The 22,500-nt window shown below is 44.3% G+C and overlaps 1 protein-coding gene across 6 annotated transcripts in view; it reads left to right on the forward strand.

The window, feature by feature from the left end:
* Positions 1–22,500, forward strand: part of LOC139459586 (protein transport protein Sec16A-like) — a 42,421-nt gene that overhangs the window by 1,390 nt on the left and 18,531 nt on the right. For 3 of the 6 annotated variants that reach the window (XM_071241140.1, XM_071241142.1, XM_071241144.1), the window contains exons 2-21: positions 797–3,510; positions 4,182–4,289; positions 5,204–5,336; positions 6,331–6,348; positions 9,243–9,353; positions 11,185–11,357; positions 11,826–12,030; positions 12,933–13,071; positions 13,791–14,027; positions 14,298–14,395; positions 15,051–15,135; positions 15,368–15,485; positions 15,863–15,974; positions 17,380–17,485; positions 18,199–18,252; positions 18,456–18,542; positions 18,924–19,028; positions 19,505–19,850; positions 21,461–21,601; positions 22,021–22,238. In XM_071241140.1, coding sequence (XP_071097241.1) covers positions 798–3,510; positions 4,182–4,289; positions 5,204–5,336; positions 6,331–6,348; positions 9,243–9,353; positions 11,185–11,357; positions 11,826–12,030; positions 12,933–13,071; positions 13,791–14,027; positions 14,298–14,395; positions 15,051–15,135; positions 15,368–15,485; positions 15,863–15,974; positions 17,380–17,485; positions 18,199–18,252; positions 18,456–18,542; positions 18,924–19,028; positions 19,505–19,850; positions 21,461–21,601; positions 22,021–22,238 — 5,307 coding nt within the window. In that variant the 5' untranslated portion in view covers position 797. The remainder of the gene's footprint in view (positions 1–796; positions 3,511–4,181; positions 4,290–5,203; positions 5,337–6,330; positions 6,349–9,242; positions 9,354–11,184; positions 11,358–11,825; positions 12,031–12,932; positions 13,072–13,790; positions 14,028–14,297; positions 14,396–15,050; positions 15,136–15,367; positions 15,486–15,862; positions 15,975–17,379; positions 17,486–18,198; positions 18,253–18,455; positions 18,543–18,923; positions 19,029–19,504; positions 19,851–21,460; positions 21,602–22,020; positions 22,239–22,500) is intronic. The other 3 variants (XM_071241143.1, XM_071241141.1, XM_071241145.1) reach the window with 3 other exon arrangements.

Below are 22,500 nucleotides of genomic sequence, written 5' to 3' on the forward strand. Positions count from 1 at the left end.
ATATTCTCGTGGGTGGCGATCTGGACAATTTGGAATTATTGTTTAAAATTCAAACCTCAAAATGTGGTAAAGTTCAAGCTTCCATGACAGATTTTTTGAGATGTGTATGTGTTGAATAAAGATTGAGTGGATGTATCTGTTTGCTCTGTCATCTGTCATGAGTTGCATAATTGAAGGGAAGTAACTCTTCCAGTAAGAAGCTGGTTTCAGTTATACGGAAATTCGTTTGTATGGACGAATTGTGAAATGACGCAAGTGTCCATATAAACGAGGCACGACTGTATTAAGTTGAAGTGCTGTAGGTTTATCGCCAAATTGAGAACCATTGATCTCTGTATCAAATTAAAATGATACCAGTATCATCATCATATCATACAGTGGTCGAGTTTAAGAATGAAAGTGAAGGGGTCCTTGTTATAAGTATGTTAAGAGTTAGGGGTTCCTAGATTCAAATATAATCAGATTATATGTTTTCGGACATAATATGTTTTTTTTATGGCTATATTTATTGCGATTACTCGGGCTATAACAAAGGGTGTTGCGTCACACAGACATTATAAATACTCAGATGATGGCTTGTTTTCAAGATAAAGTTGTCTTTTATAAGTGATTGAGATGTTTACAGTAGTTCATGTAATTTGTGAGAAAATGTTTCTTAAGCGTCCAAAAACCCTTAATACGAGGATACTGTAGGATCAAATGGTACTTAGACTTCAAGGATCCCCAGGACCCACCTTAATTCTGAACAATGTCATAGTTTTGAACTGAAATGACTATCAAGTCTTTTGTTTTTCAGAATGAGTCAGTCTGCACCGTGGCAAACACAGGATCTTCCTAATGCCCAGGGCGCTGGTGTTCAGTTCTACGATCCCACCAAGTTCCAAGCAACTGCTACAAATAATGTGGACCAAGCAGCTAATGGGCAGAATAATCAGGCAGGGGCAAGTAACTCTTGGAATAGTTGGGGTAACAGCTGGGCAGACAACTCTGTAAGTACAAATCAAGGCTATTCAGAGCCAGGTGTGAATGCTCAAGGTCAAGGTGTGGTGAAACAGCCTAGCGAGGGAGAACATGTTCAGAGTCAGGTGATCGGACAACAGCCTGGGAATGACAGTCAGTACTACAATCAGTGGCATCAGTCGGGATGGGACCCCAACAACCCTCAACAGAACTGGGACCCGAACACCCAACAGAACTGGGACCCGAACACCCAACAGCATTGGGACCCGAATTCCCAGAAAAACTGGAACCCAAACACTCAGCAGAACTGGCAGCTAAGTCAAGGGAATATGGTTTGGGATGGACAGCAATGGGTGAACTCTCAACAGACCTGGCCAACCAGCCAGCAGGTGCCTGCTGCTCACACAGGAAATATTGCTCCTCCTGTTGTGTCGAGTGCACAGGAGCACCAGCCTAGTCTCTCCAACAGCAACACATCAGGGCAGTTTTATGAGCAGACATCACCCGAGACTTCTGGAAATTTCTCTCATAGTAGTGCATCTTTCTTCTCCCAATCTGTAGGGTTAAATGACTCCACATCCTCAAGTCTAGACCAGTCGAGTTCCAGTCACCATCTAGATCCATCCGGCTCCAGCCAGTCGGACTCATCTGCTCTTGTTGCTGATGACTCCACAAACACAGACGGTGGCACTGTGTCAGGATTCTTCGGAAAAGATGATGGGGATAGTGCTTTTGATGGAACTGCTGTGGCTGGAGAGCCCAAACTGACAAGTGTTCCACAATACCTGAATGTGAACCCTGAATTCCACAGAACTGACTCGGCCATTAGTAATGCGAGTATGCAGACAGTGAATTATTCAAGTCATGGGTCTATAGGATCGATGGAAGAGATAGACAATAAGGATTTAGTGCAAAATGTTACAAACCAGTTCCAGAATGTGTCTTTGGGCACAACTGGTTCTGGAATGGTAGGGGCAGGTCAACCAGGGTTCCCACCAGTGAGTGCAGGTAACATGAACCAGAATGCTGGTGGGAAATTGCCGCCGTCTGCTTTTCAACCCGGAATGGAAGATGAGCAGACGGGAAACTTGAATGATTGGGAGATTGTCCCTAACCAGCCTGGACAAGTAGGGGGAACTGGAGCCAACTTCTTTATAGGAGGGAGTGAGGAAGTTGTCAGTGAATCTGTCCCAAATCTTGGCCAGAATCTTGGGATGAACCAACCAGAGGTGAACACATCTGGAGTTTCCATCACTGGACCACCAATGTCTTCATCGGGGCAACAGGAGGCTCCACTTTACCCCCCACCTGCTGGGTCACCAGCGGGAGGTAACCCCTTCAGGAAAAGTCCCCGCAATGTTCAGAGGAATGCATCTAACCAGTCTTTGCCGTCACTACAAGGAGATGTAGCTGTAGCTGGCCAACCCGTTGTGTTTAGTCCTGATAACCATGGTAACTTTACTGTGCAGCATAGCGCTGCTGATAACATGTCTTCCTTTCCCGGAGATATACCCCGTCCTGTGTCTAGCAGTGAAAAGAACATGGACCCTAGGCCGGTACCTGTTAGTGCAGCAAATATTGATGCCAGACCGATAACTGGCAGTGTAGCCAACATGGACGTTAGTGCTTTCAAACCACCTGTGCCAACCTATGAGACTCACACCAACCTAGGAAGTGTTCCCGAGGGAACCAGCTCAAACACCGATGCTAAACAGACTGAGGTAATTTCAGCAGTTGACACAATTGTTGATTCCGGAAATAAGCCACCAGCTTATCCAGGACGCTCAGCACCTTCGTCGCCGCGGAAACACACATCTGCCTTCCACCCAGTGAGCCACAGGGCTAAACACAGCATGTCCCCAGCCACAACGCTGTGGGACAACATTGACGCCCCTGCCACCAACATCATCCTGGCACCTGCAGCTCCTATGCTGGTTGGGTCAGCAGCAGCGACAACAGCAGGATCCCCGGGCAAGGGTCCGGGACTGCCTGTGATTCCTGTGCAGGCGAGCCTGGAGAACAAGCTGAAGGACAGCAAGGGCAAGGGAGATAATCAGGGTAATGACAGGAAGGAAGAGCATCAGATCGCCCCCGACAGAGATCGGAGATCCGACCGCGATGTGCGAGGGGGGAGTGACAGGTATGGGAGAAACGAAAGAAGCAGGGATGATGAAGTGAGGAGGAGCCGGGAAGATGAAGCGAGAAGGAGCCGAGAACATGATGTGAGAAGGAGCCGAGAAGATGAAGTGAGGAGCCGTGAAGATGAAGTGAGGAAGAAAGAAGAAGATAACCGGTCAATAAACTCCCTTGAGGAACTTGACGCTCAAATTGATTACCGGGACCGGGATGAATATCGAGATCGTAGGTATAAGGATCGCTATGGTTACCGAGATCGAGATCCCAGGTATGATAGGCCTGCCAGCCGAGGTGACAGTTATAATGACGATAGTCGGAGACATGAAGTCTACAAAAGTCGGGATTACAGAGAACCTTACCGTCGTGATGGTTATTATGGTGACGAGAGATACGAGCGACCCCGTTCCAGACAAGGTCAGTTGTAAAGCTGCTGTGAATGCTTCATCGTAATAGATGTTTAACAAGCGCTCAGATCTAGCAAATTTATTATATACTGAAAACCCAAATGTACGTCTTGTGCAAAGTTTGTTTTCTGGAAGTCTTGTTGATTATCTTCAACATAATAATTTTATAATGCATTGGCCAAAATGAAGCTGAGGGGGTCGTTGTCGGTACCACAAGGTATCAACATTACCCCTGTGCACTTGAATATACCTGCTCTTGTAGAGGAGTCCATGTGACCACCATCTGCCTTAAAGCATGGGGACATCTCGACCCAGGGCCAGCTACATCATGTACATTTAGAGTGTTTTGTTTCCATTTCGCATGGATTATGGACAATCTGTATACAAAAGTCTTTTAGTTTCACCGATTTCGTGAATGTATTGAGAGTCTCACGAGAAGTTATTGCTGGGTACATTTAAGAGTGTAGGGGTAGTTTTGAGACTTGGTTGGTACTTTTTAGTGTTTTCAAAAGTACCTGGATACACAGTTGTATGTGTGCTGACAACGCCCCTTTCCAGTCAAAATGAATATTGTCTGACTTGATTAAGTTTGTGTTGAAAATTCGACAAATATTATTACCGTGATAATGAACACAACACCATGTTCGTAAGTATGTGAATCAGGTAACTCAATGATTGCAGAGGAAGAACGGCCTGGGTCAAGGTCAGGAGTTCGAGATGTACAAGAGAGGTCAAGGTCGCGAACGGATTACGATAAGGATGCTTACTACAAGGACAAATATGGCAGAGGTGAGCTGGCTGACGATGACACAGGTCATTTGTGATACCGGTACTAGCAGTGATAAGTGTTAAGCTGTGGATAGGAATGTTCATGAAATGACTGTACAATATCACCAGCTCTGTCACCATGGTCACCAGACTCTGAAGGCCTAATAGTAGAAGAGGTATCCGAAGCTCTTGATGAAATAAGGGAGAAGAATTATCGTTTATCTTTATTAATATGTGAAAGATTAATATAGACGGGTCTTACATCGCGAAATGCATCAAATCACATGAGCATCTTGATTAAAAACATGAAAAGATTTGGAAAATAACTGTTGACAACGAGTTGGCGGTGCACATGCTTTGCAAATCCTGCAATCGACCGAAATCTGCACGACAGTTTACGAACCGGATTTCGATTTCGGTGCGCGATTTTGATTGGACTATGCATAGACTTGTTAGTCCAGCCAAAATGTAACTCCATAATACCAGCCTAGTTCGGCAAGGGTGGAAACTGGACTTTTATAGTCAGTTAACTCTCTTGCCTTGGGAAGATGACCCAGGCAGGGTTGGGGTAATAGTGGGATGGGTACCTGTGTAGTAAATTTGGACTCGTCCCAGCCCTATTTATTACCCACCGGGGGGTGTGATTAGATCCCCAGAACATATTTGGACTAAATTGGGGATCAGATGGTTCCAGTCTTTACTGTCAAGAGAATTATGGATTCCTACTGCAACACATTTTACCAAGTTTAAGCATTTTTTTACAAATGTATAAAAGTTTTAGAATCTGTAGATGTGACATATAATTTTCTTAAAAAGATCGAGTGACTGTGATAGCACATAGTGATGAACAATGTTACATTGGATGTACATGTTGTTGAACATTGACGTATGTATAAAGGATGTTATGTTTACCAGGAAATCTGTTTCTTCCCCAGGCTACGACTATGACTATTACAACTCAAGATCTTCGCGATACTATGACGACCGGTATTACCAGTACTACCAGCGAGATGCTCGGTACTCCCAGGGTTACTATGATGAGTACTACGGCCATGGCTACAACCCGAGGTATGACCTACACTGCTTCTCTGTAGAATGTAGTTAGGGACAGATCAGTTTAATTGCTTGTTTTATGGATGAATCTATGACAAGATCATTATTTTAGAAGTTTGGTGTTTGGTTAAAATTTCTTCAATTTTGTTTTCTTTCTTAAAACTTCAATGGCAAGATTTTTTGGTGCATTGACGAAGAAAATAGGAAAAACAAGAAATGAAATTGGTCTGTACAGCAGCATGTACAGCAAGAAACTAACTGTGATTGGAGTGTGATTAACAAGTTTGGAAATATGGTGTATATAGTCATCCTGTTTTCAAGAATTAATTGTGTAGATGTGCTGATAATTGCCCCTTGTGACGTCATGTTGCCCCCTCCTTGTGGCCTCATGTTGCCCCCTCCCTGTGACGTCATGTTGCCCCCTCCTTGTGACGTCATGTTGCCCCCTCCCAGTGATGTCATGTTGCCCCCTCCCTGTGACGTCATGCTGCCCCCTCCCTGTGACGTCATGTTGCCCCCTCCCTGTGACGCCATGCTGCCCCCTCCTTGTGACGTCATGCTGCCCCCTCCCTGTGACGTCATGCTGCCCCCTCCTTGTGACGTCATGCTGCCCCCTCCTTGTGACATCATGCTTCCCCCTCCTTGTGGCATCACGCTGCCCCTCCCACTCCCCCAGTGTTATATTACCTACTGACTTAGCGTGCAAACCCTGGGAGAAACCATGTCAGCACATATTTTCAAAGTGGAAGTTTCCTCAGGATGAAAATGTCATGCTGAAATATTAGTCATTCAATAAGGAAACTGATCCAAGACTTAACTGCCCTTTGCATGCCTTGTGACCTTGAAAATGAGAACCTTACTGATCTCACACTTATTTTAAGGGTAGATGTGTGAGTTGATACTTTTTTGATAGTTGATAGAATTGTTTAAACTTATGATAATGATGTGATGATTTGAAGAGACTGTCTCAGTAAAAACATCTCTTTTAAAGTCCTCTGTATGATAACAGACTTTCACGGATAACTTTGTGAGTAAATGATTTTCTTGTGCCAGTACTATTATACTCTTTTTTTAAAAATAATCTTGCATTTCCTTAGCTGCGCATTTATAGTATAGCATAGTGAATCTGTTGGATCAAAGGATTTATCTTGGTGTTACCTGCATCTGATTTATGGCAGTAGGTTCTTCAGACTTGCGGGGGTCACAGGTCATTGACTTCTGAAAACCAATGACCTTCCTTCTCTGGGTGCCATTGTACAAAGCAACCTTAACGCTACGATCGTCGTAAGTCAATGTTAAGGTATGGGAGTTACGATGACCTTAGCACTGAGATCGCTTTGTACAAAGGCACACAGATCAATAACAGAGCCCTGGACACATGTATCTGAGCCCTGCCCTTTTATTCCTCCTTGAGACCCGTGAAGATCCGGGGTAGAGTAGGTCTTCAACAGACCCATGCTTGCCGTAAAAGGCGATGAACTTGATTGAGTTGTCAGACTCGCTGACTTGGTTGATGCATGTCATGATATCCCAGTTGCATTGATTGATGCTCATGATGTCAATCACTGGATTGTCTGTTACAGACTCAGTTATTTACATATAGCTGCAATATTGCTGAATGTGGAGTTAAACAACAAACAAACAAACAAAAAACATTCCTCTGTGTAATCTGTCACTTTGCTCAAATATGAGAGACGTTTGGTTAATTTCTCCCGATCCATGATCTGAGATTCCCTCTACACTGTTGTCAGTGGATGATTAATCAATTGGACTTAAATCAAACTTCCAAATTGGTCAGAAGCCCCAAATTTAAATTGGTATAATTGGAACGGTAAAAGATTACCATCTTCATATGATGTGAGAATCTAGGGAAAATCCCAGCAAACACTCTAAGGATCCTTCTAGGAGGAATCCCAGTTGGGAAATAACTGATACTATTGCATGGCATGGCATTGTGTTACCATAGTTACAACTGAGGTTTCGTGATTGAAGATGAAGTGCATCTGTTTTTGTTATATCTCAAATGTCCACAAAGTAATCCATGCATAAATGTGTCACTGCTCACCAGTGGCGTGAAATCTGTTGATTTCTTTTGGGACTTTCATGCATATTTGCTTAATGTTCATTCTCCGATATTTATCAATAATTGATAGATATTTAGTTAACCATTATTAATCTGTAAGATCTATATTGATAGCCAGCCCGAGTAGGATGGATTTAAATAATGTTGACAGACTAAAGCTAATAATCCAACTGTAAAGGCCTTGATAATGACAGTTGAAAGCCCTTGAAAAATCTTGAAAAGGCCTTAAGTTTGAGTGTTTCATATCTGTATGAACCTGATCTGGTATGAATCTGATGAAGAGGGACTGTTTTTATAACTTATGGTCGGAATTTGAGGGTGCATTCTTTCAAACAATTTGTACAAGTGGGTACATCACTGCATAGTGTGATAGCTACTTCTTGTGCTTAATCTAACATTAGGGCTGCAACAATACAGCAAGGTCACGATACGATACGCATCTCGATATTCTGGTCACGATACGATACGTATCTCGATACGCAATGATAAATAAAACAAGACTTAAAGCATGTCAAGATTGAACCTTTCATGATTTTGGAACAGTCAAAATTATTTTATAATAACAAGACTACTGAAGTTGGAACTTTCTCTAACTTTCCTTAAAAACAATTCAAAGTTCAAACACCAGAAAATAATTAATGTACTCCACCGGTGATACAACTTCAAAGAATTTTATCAGGAATAATATATTCCAATATCGTGTTACCTTAGTTGCAGCTTTTACTATATATATATATATTTCAAATTATAAGAACCACAAGTGTAGCATTTTGGTACTGGTGATTGCTGTTGCAGGATATTTTTACGTATGGAACAATTTGATCAGTCACCCTAGGGACTTCCCGTGCTACATGTATTTCGATTGCGAAAACCTTATGTTGACATATACTCGCCAAATTGCCACACACATGGCTTTTAAGGAGTCAAAGTATGGCATTTTTAATATATGTATCCATTCTCTAGCAACTAAAGTTCGTTTCAATACGTCAAAAGCGGTAATCTGACCGTGGTTGCAGTATCTCTTCACACACGATTTCACATAACTTAATGAAAAAAATATTAAATGAAATTTTGAATAAAATTAATAAAATATATTACAAACACAAGTCCAGATATATAATGAACACGTTTTAATAACAAGATAGTATAGTAATGGTATTTAATTGCGTACTTTAGTTCGGATTTGCTGACAGGTATTTCCGGTGTTATGTGCTTGCAGGGATCAGCTGATAATGTTTTTTGAGATGGGGAAAAACATGTCGGTGTAAAACCTGAGCTTATTAAAAATGTAAGTACGTTTTGGGGAGCCATGCGTTACCGCGCGCTTTAACCAATTTAGCGGTTTATTGAAAGGCACAATAGCGAGGAAATGCTTTACTTGAGATTTGCGTTCCGTATCGTGGCGTATCGATAAATGGGCCCACGTGTATCGTATATCGTATCGTGGGTCAAGTATCGCGATGCATCGGAATATCGGTGTATCGTTTCACCCTTATCTAACATAGGATGCATAGTGATAGTCTGTTCTTTTAACCTGCATTTATTTATTGCACAAATACCCCAAAGTCAAGCCCACAATAAGGAATGCAAGGATATTAGACTTGGCTCTTCACATGGAACCAGAACTACTCTCTTGTGGAATATTTTCTTTAACAAAGGGGGATAAACCAGTAGTCATACAAGGTGCAGACCACTAGAAATTGATAGTTTTTCAAGTTTCATTTCTTTGTCAAAAATAATTGTATTTATGAATAAAAGTATTTATCGGAGATCAAACTGGCCCTGCTTCCACAAATTGATATAGCCCTAACCTTGTTGGTGGTCCTACTAACTTGCAGATATAGCGAGTATTACAGCAGTCAGTATGGGGGAGGCACGGAGGTAGACCGTTACAGTCAGCACAGTCAGTCCCGGGGACACACCCCTGCCCTGGACGACGTGTCACAGAGGTGAGGCAGCAGCAGCAGCAGCAGCAGCAGCATTGATGCAGTAGCTGCCCAGGTGGTGTCGTGGTGGTGGTGTAGTGATGGTGTAGCTCCTGTGTTTCATGTTGTGGCTTTAAATTTAGCATACTGTTGACAGTTCCTGAATCTGAAGTCCCTATTGTAAACCTGTGTACTGTGTCCTTTTTGATAATGTGCTTTTGTGTGCTGTACAAGGATACTTCCAATAATTGCTTCTGACACCTGCATGCAAGTACAGCTCACACATTCCAGGGCGCGTGGGAGGGAATGTTCGGGTGTGACGGGTGTGGATGGATTAGGGGATGGGGAGGGCTGTTTGGACGGATTAGGGTTGGGAAAGGCTTCGATGAGTGTGGATGGATTAGGGGATGGGGAAGGCTATGTTGATGGATGTTGGGGTGGGATGGGTGTAGATGGATTAGGAGATGGGGAAGGCTATGCCAATGGATGTTGGGGTGGGATGGATGTGGATGGATGTTGGGGTGGGTTTGGTGTAGATGGATTAGGAGATGGGGAAGGCTATGCTGATGGATGTTGGAGTGGGATGCGTGTGGATGGATTAGGGATGGGGAAGGCTATGCCGATGGATGTTGGGGTGGGATGGGTGTGGATGGATTAAGGATGGGGAAGGCTATGTGGATGGATGTTGGGGTGTACTGGTTGTGGATGGATTAGGGGATGTGGAAGGGGAAGGCTATGCCGATGGATGTTGATTAAGGGTTGAGTAAGGCTGTGAGGATGGAGCTGGGGTGGCTTGGGTGGGTGTTTGGTTGACTGTTTATACCTAATATATGGTATATACTAGGCTAACTAAGGAATATTCCTTTATGCCACAACAGCAAGTTTGTAGCTATTGGTGGCGAGGGCAAAAGTTGGATTAAGAGTTCTGTCTTGACTCTGGATGGGAAGTATACACATATCGCCCTGGTATGTATTGCATGGCTGGTGCACACTGCATGGCTTGCACATGTCTACATGACCCTATTCTTCTAACATTGCTTTTTTGTATGGCTGATGGCTTGTGCAGCTCTGCATGTGCATGTAGGATGAATGACATGCATGGCAAGTTAGATTATTTATTGCGTTTTCTTTTGTTTTTACATAAGCCTTTTCAGTTTCAGTTTTGCCTGGTTAATACCATACTGTACAAGTCTGCAGTATATCAACATAGTATATCTGTATTCACTTAGTTGTGGGGGCGGTCGGGTAGCCAAGTGGTCAAAGCGTTCGCTCGTCACGCTGAAATCCTGGGCTCGATTCCTGACGTGTACAACATGTGAAGCCCATTTCTGGTGCTCCCCGCTGTGATATTGCTGGAATATTGCTAAAAGCAGCGTAAACCCATACTCACTCACTCACTCATTCAGTTGTGTGACCGCATTAACATTCCCATGTGCTTTCTGAAACCAACCTTTGGTGGAATCCAGGTTCGAAGGTCACTGGATGTTGTTAAGACTTGATCGAGTTTGTCGGTTTCTGACATGGCTGATTGCATGCCTCTGTACCACAATGGTGTTGATCGTTGCTTATGTTTTCAGTTACTGGTTTGCCTGGTCCAGACTCAATTGTGTATGGCCGCCATGATAAACTAGGAATATTGTTAACTGTGGTGTTAAGCCACTTTTTCTCATTCACTCATCCTTAACTATTATGAGTATTGTATCATGTCATGGTTTAATTTGTCACTTTATGAACCAGTAGCTGAAGTGTTAACATGTGTAAATCCACAGTTTTGATGGAGTGTTGAAACAAGGCCACCATGTAACTAGTCTGTGCCACCTTGTGTTATACAGTTTTATACTTGATTTATCTCCAGTGGGGAGTACTACCAGGGCAATGGGTCAAGGTCATCCAGTCGTCAAGGTCAGGATGACCAGAAGGCATATGCACGACACAGCTATGATTACGACTATGGATATGACAACTACGGCTATGGATATGATTATGACCCCAACTACGGCTATTACTATGGCGATCCATATCAACAAGGTCAGTGAAGCATGTGATAATGGCTCCATAACAACCAATTGTTGAGTGTCTTGTATGGTATGTCACAAAATTTGAGATGTATACGTCATGTTAATGTTTGTGTTCTTTATTGTATTTGATCCATGAGTCTGAGAGGATTCATTGTTAGACAAGATCAACAGTGACACCCACACCTCTAAACCAACTCCATAGTGTAGTTGATAGAGTGTCTGCCAGAGTGTGGAAGGAAGGTCAGTTTAGTCCACTGGCCTTATCTCTGACAGCTAACAGTGATGAGTATCAAGTGGTCAGAATGTGTTGCCTGGTTGGTTGTGTGCCATCATGTACAGTGTGATGGATTACTTACATGCCACCGTGATATGGGTAGAAAATTGCTGACTATGGCGGAAAACAGCTTTCATTATCCTGCATCTTTTTGAAAGTTCTTCCTTTTGTTTAGTTAAAATCCTCTCTCTCCACTTGACACAGAAACCCCTGGTCGTATGACACCGCAGAAGCACACGATACCGCATGTCCGAGCTAGTTTTGGGGCCAATGGTCAGCTGATCAAGGTCCTGCCGAATCGTCCTGGCGATGGTCAGCCAGCCACAGTTGAGGTTCACAACCTGGAGGAGGCTTTGTCGGACAACAGGGCGGCAGAGGATCTGAGGGAGTTCCCTGGACCGCTCACAAGGTAGGTGTTGTAAAGGGGAGGGGGCACATACAAGGTAGGTGTCATCAGGGGGAGGGACCACTCACGAGGTAGGTGTCATTAGGGGGCGGGGCCACTCACAAGGCAGGTGTTGTTAAGGGGAGGGGGCCCAAACAAGGAAGGTGTCATTAAAGGAGAGGGTCCACCCACAAGGTATGTGTCATTAAGGGGGAGGGGCCACTCACAAGGTATGTGTCATTAAGGGGGAGGGGCCACTCACAAGGTATGTGTCATTAAGGGGGAGGCGCCACTCACAAGGTATGTGTCATTAAGGGGGAGGGGCCACACACAAGGGAGGTGTCATTAAAGGGGAGGGGCCACTCGCAAGGCAGGCGTCGTTAAGGGGCAGGGGCAGCTCACAAGTCAGGTGTCATTGGGGGGGCACTCACAAAGTAGGTGTCGTCATTTGAGTTAGGAGCAAGTGACAAGGTGGGTGTCGTCAAGGGGTGGGAGGGGCTGATGGTAGGTGTTGGGATGGAGAAGGAGAGGGTAGGTAGGTGTAGTCAGGGATGGTGGAGCCAGGTGGATGGGGGACCAAGGGTTAGTTACACCTCACCAGATAGATGCAGCCACAAGACTGATTATTGGGGCGTACATTGTATATGTAAAAAAAGAAAATAATAACAGATGGCAACTGTTTCATGTTGTTGGGAAGGTTTTACAGGGTTAGAAACTAACAGGTTTTGTCCACTAGTCCTTATAATGATTACATATAGCAAAACCCTTATAATGGGCCAATTTCTACTAGTCCTTAGGATACCTTTATTATTGGGCAGTTTTGTAAGGACTTTAGGACTAGTGCAAATTTCTAACGCTGTTTTACATACATTCATTTTTCTTTATTGTTCCTGGATCCTCATTCTGTTGTTCATTTCTGCCTCCAGAGCCGACACACACAAGAATGATGTTCTGCAGTTCTGTCAGAGGAAAGCCCAGAGCTGTGCAGAGAACATCAACATGGTTGATCGCGACTCAGCAGAACTCATCTGGAGACTCCTGGAACTCCTCATCAAACAGAACGGGGTGCGTCTCATGTTTGTTGTGATGAAGGATCATATTTAATTTTGAATATCAACTTTGGAATAAAGATGAACTTTGCTTGATGATTTGGTGCAATCATCAAAGTTTTCAGACAAGAAATGTGTTTTTTTAATGATCTTCGTCAGTTGGCAATCTTCGCCTTGTGGAGGAGTTCTGCTTATTTACTTTTCTGTTTATGATTCATTGTTTGTTGTATCTACTGTGTTGTACTCACTGTGTTGTATTGTGTTTTACAGTTGGTGGTGGGCTCAGTCACTGTGTTTTACAGGCTGTTGTATTGTGTTGTACAATGTTGTATTCATAAGCTGTAGTCACTATTATGTACTGTGGTTTAGTGTGCGATGAGCTCACTGACTGTGTTGTACTCACTGTGTTGTACTGTGTTTTACAGTTGGTGGTGGGCTCAGTCATTGTGTTTTACAGGCTGTTGTATTGTGTTGTACAATGTTGTATTCATAAGCTGTAGTCACTATTATGTACTGTGGTTTAGTGTGCGATGAGCTCACTGACTGTGTTGTACTCACTGTGTTGTACTGTGTTTTACAGTTGGTGGTGGGCTCAGTCATTGTGTTTTACAGGCTGTTGTATTGTGTTGTACAATGTTGTATTCATAAGCTGTAGTCACTATTATGTACTGTGGTTTAGTGTGCGATGAGCTCACTGACTGTGTTGTACTCACTGTGTTGTACTGTGTTTTACAGTCAGTGGTGGGCACGGACATCGCGGACCTGCTGCTGGAGGGGCATGAGCCGACGTCCGTGGAGTACAGCATGATGGGGATGAAGATCACACAGAGCACCGAGGAGCTCGACAAAGTGGGAGAAGACGAGACTGCAGGGGTGAAAGTGACATCAGACAGATCCCAGATCAATCGTGGACGCTCACTGGAAGAGATCACCGACAGATTCCGAAGTCTATTGTCGTATGGCAGGAAAAAAGTAAGTTGTCAATCTGATGTGTGTGGTGGTGTCTTGTTATTATCCCCCGCCCCAAAGTCCATCCCCCGTCTGTCATGTTCTTTAAAGATTTTAAAATAATGTTTTATTTTATTTTTTCAATTAAATGGCACACCTGTAGACACTGCAACAAACAAAGCTATAAAATGTCCAGTAGTATGTAGTGTTAATATTTGAAAGGAATAAAATATATAACATCATGAACATACTTTGTATATGTATATATTTGTGTCTTGTTCTTGTTCCTGTCAGGATGCCCTGGAGTGGGCCACCAAGAACAACCTGTGGGGCCACGCCTTGTTCCTGGCCAGCAAGATGGACACCAGGACCCACGCCAGTGTGATGATCAGGTGAAGCAACTAACGGGATCAGGTGGTCAGGCCTGCTGACTTGATTGATGCATGTCATCGTATCCACATTGCGTAGATCGATGCTCATGTTGTCAATCACTGGATTGTCTGGCCCAAAGTCAATTATTTACAGACTGCCGTCATACAGCTGGAATATTGTTGAGTGTGGTGTTAAACAACCAAATCAACCATAGGTCAGGGGCAGTGGTAACAGGTGGCTTCTGAGGCTGAGTAACCCATATTAGTTTGCAACTACTTGACCCAGAGAGGGGTGGGGTGGGGTAGCCCAGTGGTTAAAAAATCAGCTCATCACGCTAATCCTCAGGTTCAATTTCTCACATGAGTACAGTGTGTTGAGTCCATATTTCATCTGATATAGCTGTTGTATTTCTAAAAGTAGTTTAAAACCCATATCGTTGAAAACATTCATTTTTGGAATCCTGCTGTATTTGTTCTGGTAGACATGTGAAGTATGCTAGTAGTGGTACAGCAAGTAATGGTGGTATGACAAATATTGGTAGTATGACAAATATTGGTAGTATGACAAATATTGGTAGTATGACAAATATTGGTAGTATGACAAATATTGGTAGTATGACAGGTATTGGTTGTATGTGTATCATTTAAGTAATGGTTGTGTGTTGTGTATGTTCAGGTTCGCTAACAGTGCTATGAAGATAAATGACCCACTACAGACCCTCTACCAACTCATGTCAGGCAGACAACCTGCTGCTGTCACTGTAAGTAGTTGTCCAAATAGTAGCATCTATGCCTGTGTTAGTTGAAAGGCAGACAACATGTCAATGTAACTTTTGTCACTGTGAGTGGTTCTAAACCAAGTAGTATCTCCTTTCCAATTTTAGTTGCAAGGCAGATAATTTAAGAGAGTCAGTCATTGTGATTAGTTGACAAGACTGTCTTGTCAAAGAGCATCTTTCAAGATGAGGGAACTTATTCTCTCCCTCCTTGCAGTGTGTGGTGGATGAGCGGTGGGGAGACTGGCGACCCCATCTGGCCATGATTCTGTCCAACAGCTCCAGCAAGCCGGAACTGGACAGGAAGAGCATCGCCACACTTGGAGACACCATGGGTAGGAGTCTAGATACTGGGCTTCATTTTTATTTGACCCTAGCCCTAGCTCTCACCTCAACCTGACCATGACCTTATTTGGTACCTTGACCTGACATGACCTCATTCGGAACCTTTACTTGACCTTGACTTGACCTTGACTTTCACTCTCACTTCATCTGAAGCTCAAGTTAATTTGACAATAAGTCTGGACCTGATGATAACTATATACTCAGCCTTGACCCTGACCTGACCTGACCTGACCCTACCGGCCTGACCCTGACCCTGACCCTGAAACAGAGCAGATAAATATAATTTGAGGGGTCCTTTAGTGTACCTGAGATGAGTTACAATGAGTTACAGCCACACAGCTGTGTTATGTTCTGTCATCTGTTGCAGCTGCAAAAGGTTGTCTTCACGCCAGCCACTTCTGTTACATCATGGCACAGTCAGGATTTGGGACGTACTCAAAGAAAACTTCAAAAATAGTACTTGTCGGATCTAGCCACAAGTAAGTGTGGAAACACTGATACTGTCAAACTTGAGGGATGTCTTAGCTATGTTCATTGTGGAAATATTGATGTGTCTCTTCTATAATGTATATGTATTAAGTACAATGAATTGTTTGAGTAAATGTGTGTATTCTATACAATGTATAGTCTGACTCAGTTATGTAAGGCCCTACAACCCCTGCAGAGTTGCCTCCCTTTGTCATTCCAGGATCCACTTGATATGGTTCAAATCTCCTATGTTCCTTTATTATGGTCCTTGGTCTGTCAGCAGCCATGCTCTTTGCTCTCACCGAAGTAGTAAAATCACTGCAGTAGTCCATCACTTCAGTTCATCTTCAAGGCGACCGCCTCCGTGGTCTAATGGTAGAGCGTCCGCCCGGAGAGCGGAAGATCCGGGGTTCGATCCCCAGCCGCGTCATACCAAAAGACGTTAAAAGATGGTACTTGTTGTTACCCCCGTCTGGCGCCTTGGAGTCAGTATACTGTGTCTGAGTTGGGTATTCATGTTAAACTGCGGCATGGTATCTCAGTATGCTAGCACTATAAATCGGCATCAGTCCGGACTAGTACAAGCAGCCACTCACACACACACACACATACATGTGCATGCACGTCGCTATATAAGTGCACTAATCTTCGACGCAACGTTAAACCCCATTTCACCTCACCTCATCTTCAAGGCCACATTCACCCCTATGAAAATCTTAAGTATTTCATCCCACTTCAGTCATGCAGCTTTTTGACACAGATGTACTTGTTGTTAGGGATGCTGTCAATGTGCATTCAGCTACATGGTTTACAACCTTGATCCTGTTCCCTGAGTACACTCAGTTATTTGGAGACATGTCCATCATGTTCTTTCAACTTCTAAATGCCAATGGAAGACATCAATTATTTACTGCATCAGGGTAAACTCTGATTCCCCTCCCTGTAACAGAATTGTTGATGTGAATGATGAGTGTTGGATATGATCTAGTGTTTTAGGGTCAGAGGGACATGAAGTATGATGTTCTGCCTTGACAAGTCCAGATGACTGCAGTGGGCACAGGTGGCCCAGTCATCTAAGACGCCGCGATTCGCTGTGCAGAGTTGCGTCCCTTTGGCACGCCAGAAACCAATGATTGTGGGTTGGAATCCCAGTTCGCCCCGATTATGTTTCTAGGTTTGTCAGCATTATACCTGTGCCTCGTGGGTTTCACCGAAGTGGTAAACGTCTGAGACCTGCATCACTTCGGGCTTTCCTCTCACATTATGCTGACACGCCATGATATAACTGGAATACTGTTAAAAGCGGGGTTAAATAAAACTCACTCACTCACTCACTGACCAGATGATTGCAGGTTGTGATGTTTAAGATGATGATGTATGTTGCATCTATCTGAAGCAAGGCTTGTGTGTTGGCAGCTGGACATGGGAGGAATTTGCTACTAATGAGGCCATCCAGTGTACTGAGATCTACGAGTATGCTCAGTCACTAGGCAACCAGACCTTCCTACTTCCTCATTTCCAGGTAAGTTAAGTGGAGTCTGTCGACACTGGCAATGAATGTTACCAGTGTTGTGTGTTTACGTGTTGTGTGTAGACTGGAGTGTAGTGTGTTGACAGGACCATGTAGAGGAGCATTGTGTGTTGACAGGAGCCTTGTGTTGACAGGAGCCTTGTGTTGACAGGAGCATGGAGAGGTGTGTTGTGTTGACAGGAATGTTGTGTTGACAGGAGCATGGAGAGGAGTGTTGTGTGTTGACAGGAGTGTTGTGTTGACAGGAGCATGGAGTAGGGTGTTGTGTGTTGACAGGAGCCTTGTGTTGACAGGAGCCTTGTGTTGACAGGAGCCTTGTGTTGACAGGAGCATGGAGAAGAGCGTTGTGTGTTGACAGGAGCCTTGTGTTGACAGGAGCATGGAGAAGGGTGTTGTGTGTTGACAGGAATGTTGTGTGCTGACAGGAGCCTTGTATGTTGACAGGAGCATGGAGAGGTGTGTTGTGTTGACAGGAATGTTGTGTTGACAGGAGCATGAAGAGGTGTGTTGTGTGTTGACAGGAATGTTGTGTTGACAGGTGCATGGAGAAGGGTGTTGTGTGTTGACAGGAATGTTGTGTGCTGACAGGAGCCTTGTGTTGACAGGAGCATGGAGAAGGGTGTTGTGTGTTGACAGGAATGTTGTGTGCTGACAGGAGCCTTGTATGTTGACAGGAGCAATGACACAAGTGTTGTGTGTTGCAGGTGTACAAGTTCCTGTATGCCAGCCGACTGGCAGAGTTTGGCTTCCTGCAGGAGGTGAGTATCCTACTGACAGTTTGATGATTTCATTCAAGGTTAAAGCTGCTAATTTTCACAGGGACTTGTCAAAGGTGTTACACTTGATTATATCTGTACTTGAGCCTCCTTCTCTTACAAAGTGTGTGAGATAGTCTATAGATATGCTGTGTTCAGCAGTACATGGATTACATTTAGCAGGAGTTGTCGCTACTGTGTTACAGGCCCTGCATTACTGTGAGGTTATCTCCACCACGGTGCAGTCCGCCCCAGCGTACTTCCAGCCAGCGTTTGTCAAGGTGCTGTATGAGGTGAGTGATCTCTCCGACTCAGCCATCATTTTACTACTGCAAACTATGCACAAGGATTACCCAGATCTCTCCCCCCCATCTTGGGTAATAATTTGTTTGTTTCTTTGTTGTTTAATTCCACACTCAGCAATATTCCAGCTGTGTGATGGCAGTCTGTAATTGGTATACAATGACATGCATCAACCAAGTCAGCGAGCCTGACCACCCTATCCTGTTAGTCACCTCTTACGACAAGCATGGAGGTTGGTGAAGACCTATTCGAACCTGTATTCTTGGGTAATGAAACAGAGGAATAGATACAGAGATGGATATTCATCGCAATATAAAATACAGACTTTTTACTAGCTGATAGTAGTTTAAAATGTTGTTTTTCCTGTGCAGTTTTCCAATCGCCTGAAGTTCTACGACCCTCAGCGTGTTCACTCCGGAGAGGATGAGGACCAAGCCTGGTTGCAGCAACTGCAGGGAGTCTGTCTCGGATACGATGTACGTGCTTTACATGTAGCATACGCTGTACATACACACTGGTAGATATAGGGTGTGAGATACAATGTACATACTTCACACAAAGGATGTTCTGTACATACACACTGGTTGTGATGGGGTGTGAGATACGATGTACGTACATCACGCGAAGGCTGCTCTGTACATACACACTGGTAGGGAAAGAGTAAGAAATATGATGTACGTACATCACACGAGGGCTGGTCTGTACATACCTTTCTTTGAAAAATGACTTTTGACATGAGATTGAAGTGCTCCAAATGCCAATTGTACAGGTCTAAATCTGGTCTTCACACACATCACATGGATACAGAGTATGACCACCATTTGTCTTGTATCCTGCCATGATATTTCTGAAATATTGCTGAAATGACATAAAATCATCACTTACTAGCAATTACTCAAACTGAAGTTCAACTCATTTGAAGTTTGTATTACTAGTGTTCTTTGTTGTGTAGGACGGCTCTATCCAGCCTGTGTCAGGAAATGCTACCCCGGCCATGTTTGGGGGGACAACAGCGAGTAGTGAGAGCGGGGATGTATACGGCGGCACGGCAGGGGGAGAGTACACAGCTCCCCAGTACCACCAGGATCCAGCCTACCAGCAGTACGGGCAGGACCAGGCCTATCAGCAGTATGGGCAAAATCAGCAACAACTAGAGTACCAGCAGTCCCAGCAGCAAGCAGGGGGGCAGCATTCACAGCCATACACGGCAGAAACACACGATGAGCAGACCGTGGAACAAACACAGCAGATGACAGAGCAACAGAACCAATCTGCAGCCCAGTGGCAGAACCAGTATGGTGAGTGTCAAACTGTCAGGGGCTGTTTTAGGTATCAAAAGGACATACAAGAGACTCGTTAGTACTGTAATACCATGGCCTTGTTTCATATTTCTACATGACCTGATGGTTTCAGTGATGTGGACCCATGAAGATAGGTCTTCAGCAACCCATGCTTGCTGTATACGGCTTCTGTGCTTGACATTAGAGGCGACTATTGGGATCGGGTGGTCAGGCTCGCTGACTTGGTTTGATGCATGTCATCATATCCCAATTGCGTATATTGATGCTGATAATGTTAATCACTGGATTGTCTGGACCAGACTCGATTATGTACAGACCGCCGTCATATAGCTGGAATATTGCTGAGTGCGGCGTTAAACAACAAACAAACAAACATACAAAATTCAGTGTTGCGTGTTGTACTGTAGCCTGTGTTTCTGTCTGCTCATGTTCTTCCTTGTGGGGTTCTCATGCAGAATGGGTTCCTCGCAACCTATTCCAAACACTTGTGAGTCACTAGCCTGAAAATGTATTGAACTTTGACTTTGGACAAACTCCTTGGGGAGGTTCTTGGCCAGTGTATTGTTGTGTTGTGATGAGACTTGTTCCTGTGTGACACAGTTGTGTGGTGATGAGACTCTATCCTTTTGTGTGACACAGTTGTGTAGTGATGAGACTTGATCCCCTGTGTGACACAGTTGTGTAGTGATGAAACTTGATCCCCTGTGTGACACAGTTGTATGGTGATGAGACTTGATCCCCTGTGTGACACAGTTGTGTGGTGATGAGACTTGATCCCCGGTGTGACACAGTTGTGAAGTGATGAGACTTGATCCCCTGTGTGACACAGTTGTGTAGTGATGAGACTTGATCCCCTGTGTGACACAGTTGTGTGGTGATGAGACTTGATCCCCTGTGTGACACAGTTGTGTAGTGATGAGACTTGATCCCCTGTGTGACACAGTTGTGTAGTGATGAGACTTGATCCCCTGTGTGACACAGTTGTGTAGTGATGAGACTTGATCCCCTGTGTGACACAGTTGTGTAGTGATGAGACTTGATCCCCTGTGTGACACAGTTGTGTGGTGATGAGACTTGATCCCCTGTGTGACACAGTTGTGTAGTGATGAGACTTGATCCCCTGTGTGACACAGTTGTGTGGTGATGAGACTTGATCCCCTGTGTGTGACACAGTTGTGTAGTGATGAGACTTGATCCCCTGTGTGACAGTTGTGTAGTGATGAGACTTGATCCCCTGTGTGACACAGTTGTGTAGTGATGAGACTTGATCCCCTGTGTGACACAGTTGTGTGGTGATGAGACTTGATCCCCTGTGTGACACAGTTGTGTAGTGATGAGACTTGATCCCCTGTGTGACACAGTTGTGTGGTGATGAGACTTGATCCCCTGTGTGACAGTTGTGTAGTGATGAGACTTGATCCCCTGTGTGACACAGTTGTGTGGTGATGAGACTTGATCCCTTGTGTGACAGTTGTGTGGTGATGAGTCTTGATCCCCTGTGTGACACAGTTTTGTAGTGATGAGACTTGATCCCCTGTGTGACACAGTTGTGTGGTGATGAGACTTGATCCCCTGTGTGACACAGTTGTACATGTTGCTGTATTCAGGTTACAACTACGGATATCAGACTGGGGAACAGCAGACTGGAGCCAATTCAGCCAATCAGAACACTGGTTACAATACTGTTCAGCAGACTGCCGCAGAGACAGCCAATCAGAACACTGGTTACAATACAGTACAGCAGACAGGTGAGATGATTGGGAGAAGCAGATTACCTGCTGTAGCACGTGAACCAATGGGCAGACGATGAGAAGTCTGAGTTGCCAAATGTTAGATATCTGTAATCAGGATTTTCATGGAAAATCGACAGCCAATCAGAGTACAGCTTACCATGTGTCATGTAATTTTAGACAGCCACTCATACTACAGCTTGCAATGTGTGGTGCAGATTCAGACAGCCAATCATAATACACCTTGCAATGTGTGGTGCAGTTTCAGACAGCCAATCATAATACAGCTTGCAATGTGTGGTGCAGTTTCAGACAGCCAATCATAATACAGCTTGCAATGTGTGGTGCAGTTTGAGGCAGCCAATCATACTACAGCTTGCAATGTGTGGTGCAGTTTGAGACAGCCAGTCATTATACAGTGCATTTTGGGATTGCAGATGGCCAGACCAGCCAGATGTATGGGGGCCAGGTTTACAACCAGCAATATAACCAGGGTTTCGGCCAGGACTACACTGGGTCTGACCGCCTGGCGTCTCAGCGTGGTAGTGTAGTCTCCGCACACAGTGTTGACACAGAGGGGGATCACACTGACGGGGGACAAGACATGCCTGCTGCGCCCTCTTCATCCTTTGACTACTTCGGTGCAGCCACGCAGGTAGGTGTTGCTGTCTGCAGGGCTGTAGGCTTTCACCTTAACATCCAAGAGTGTGTACTTTCAAGGGAGTTTTTGTGTTTTTTTTTCTATTTTTCTTTTATCAACATCGAAACTTCCGAATCGAGGTGGTAAAGATATTAGACCTCAATCAGTTTAGAAAGCTGACATCTGATTAGTACTGATTCATCCTTCATTTAAATTGGTAAAGATCTGATATGAATGAGATTTGGCCTGCTACCCACAGTAAGTGTGCATGCAGAGA

Source organism: Haliotis cracherodii, unplaced genomic scaffold (assembly GCF_022045235.1).
Source record: "Haliotis cracherodii isolate W230 unplaced genomic scaffold, xgHalCrac1.p SCAF_13, whole genome shotgun sequence".
Lineage (NCBI taxonomy): Eukaryota > Metazoa > Mollusca > Gastropoda > Lepetellida > Haliotidae > Haliotis > Haliotis cracherodii.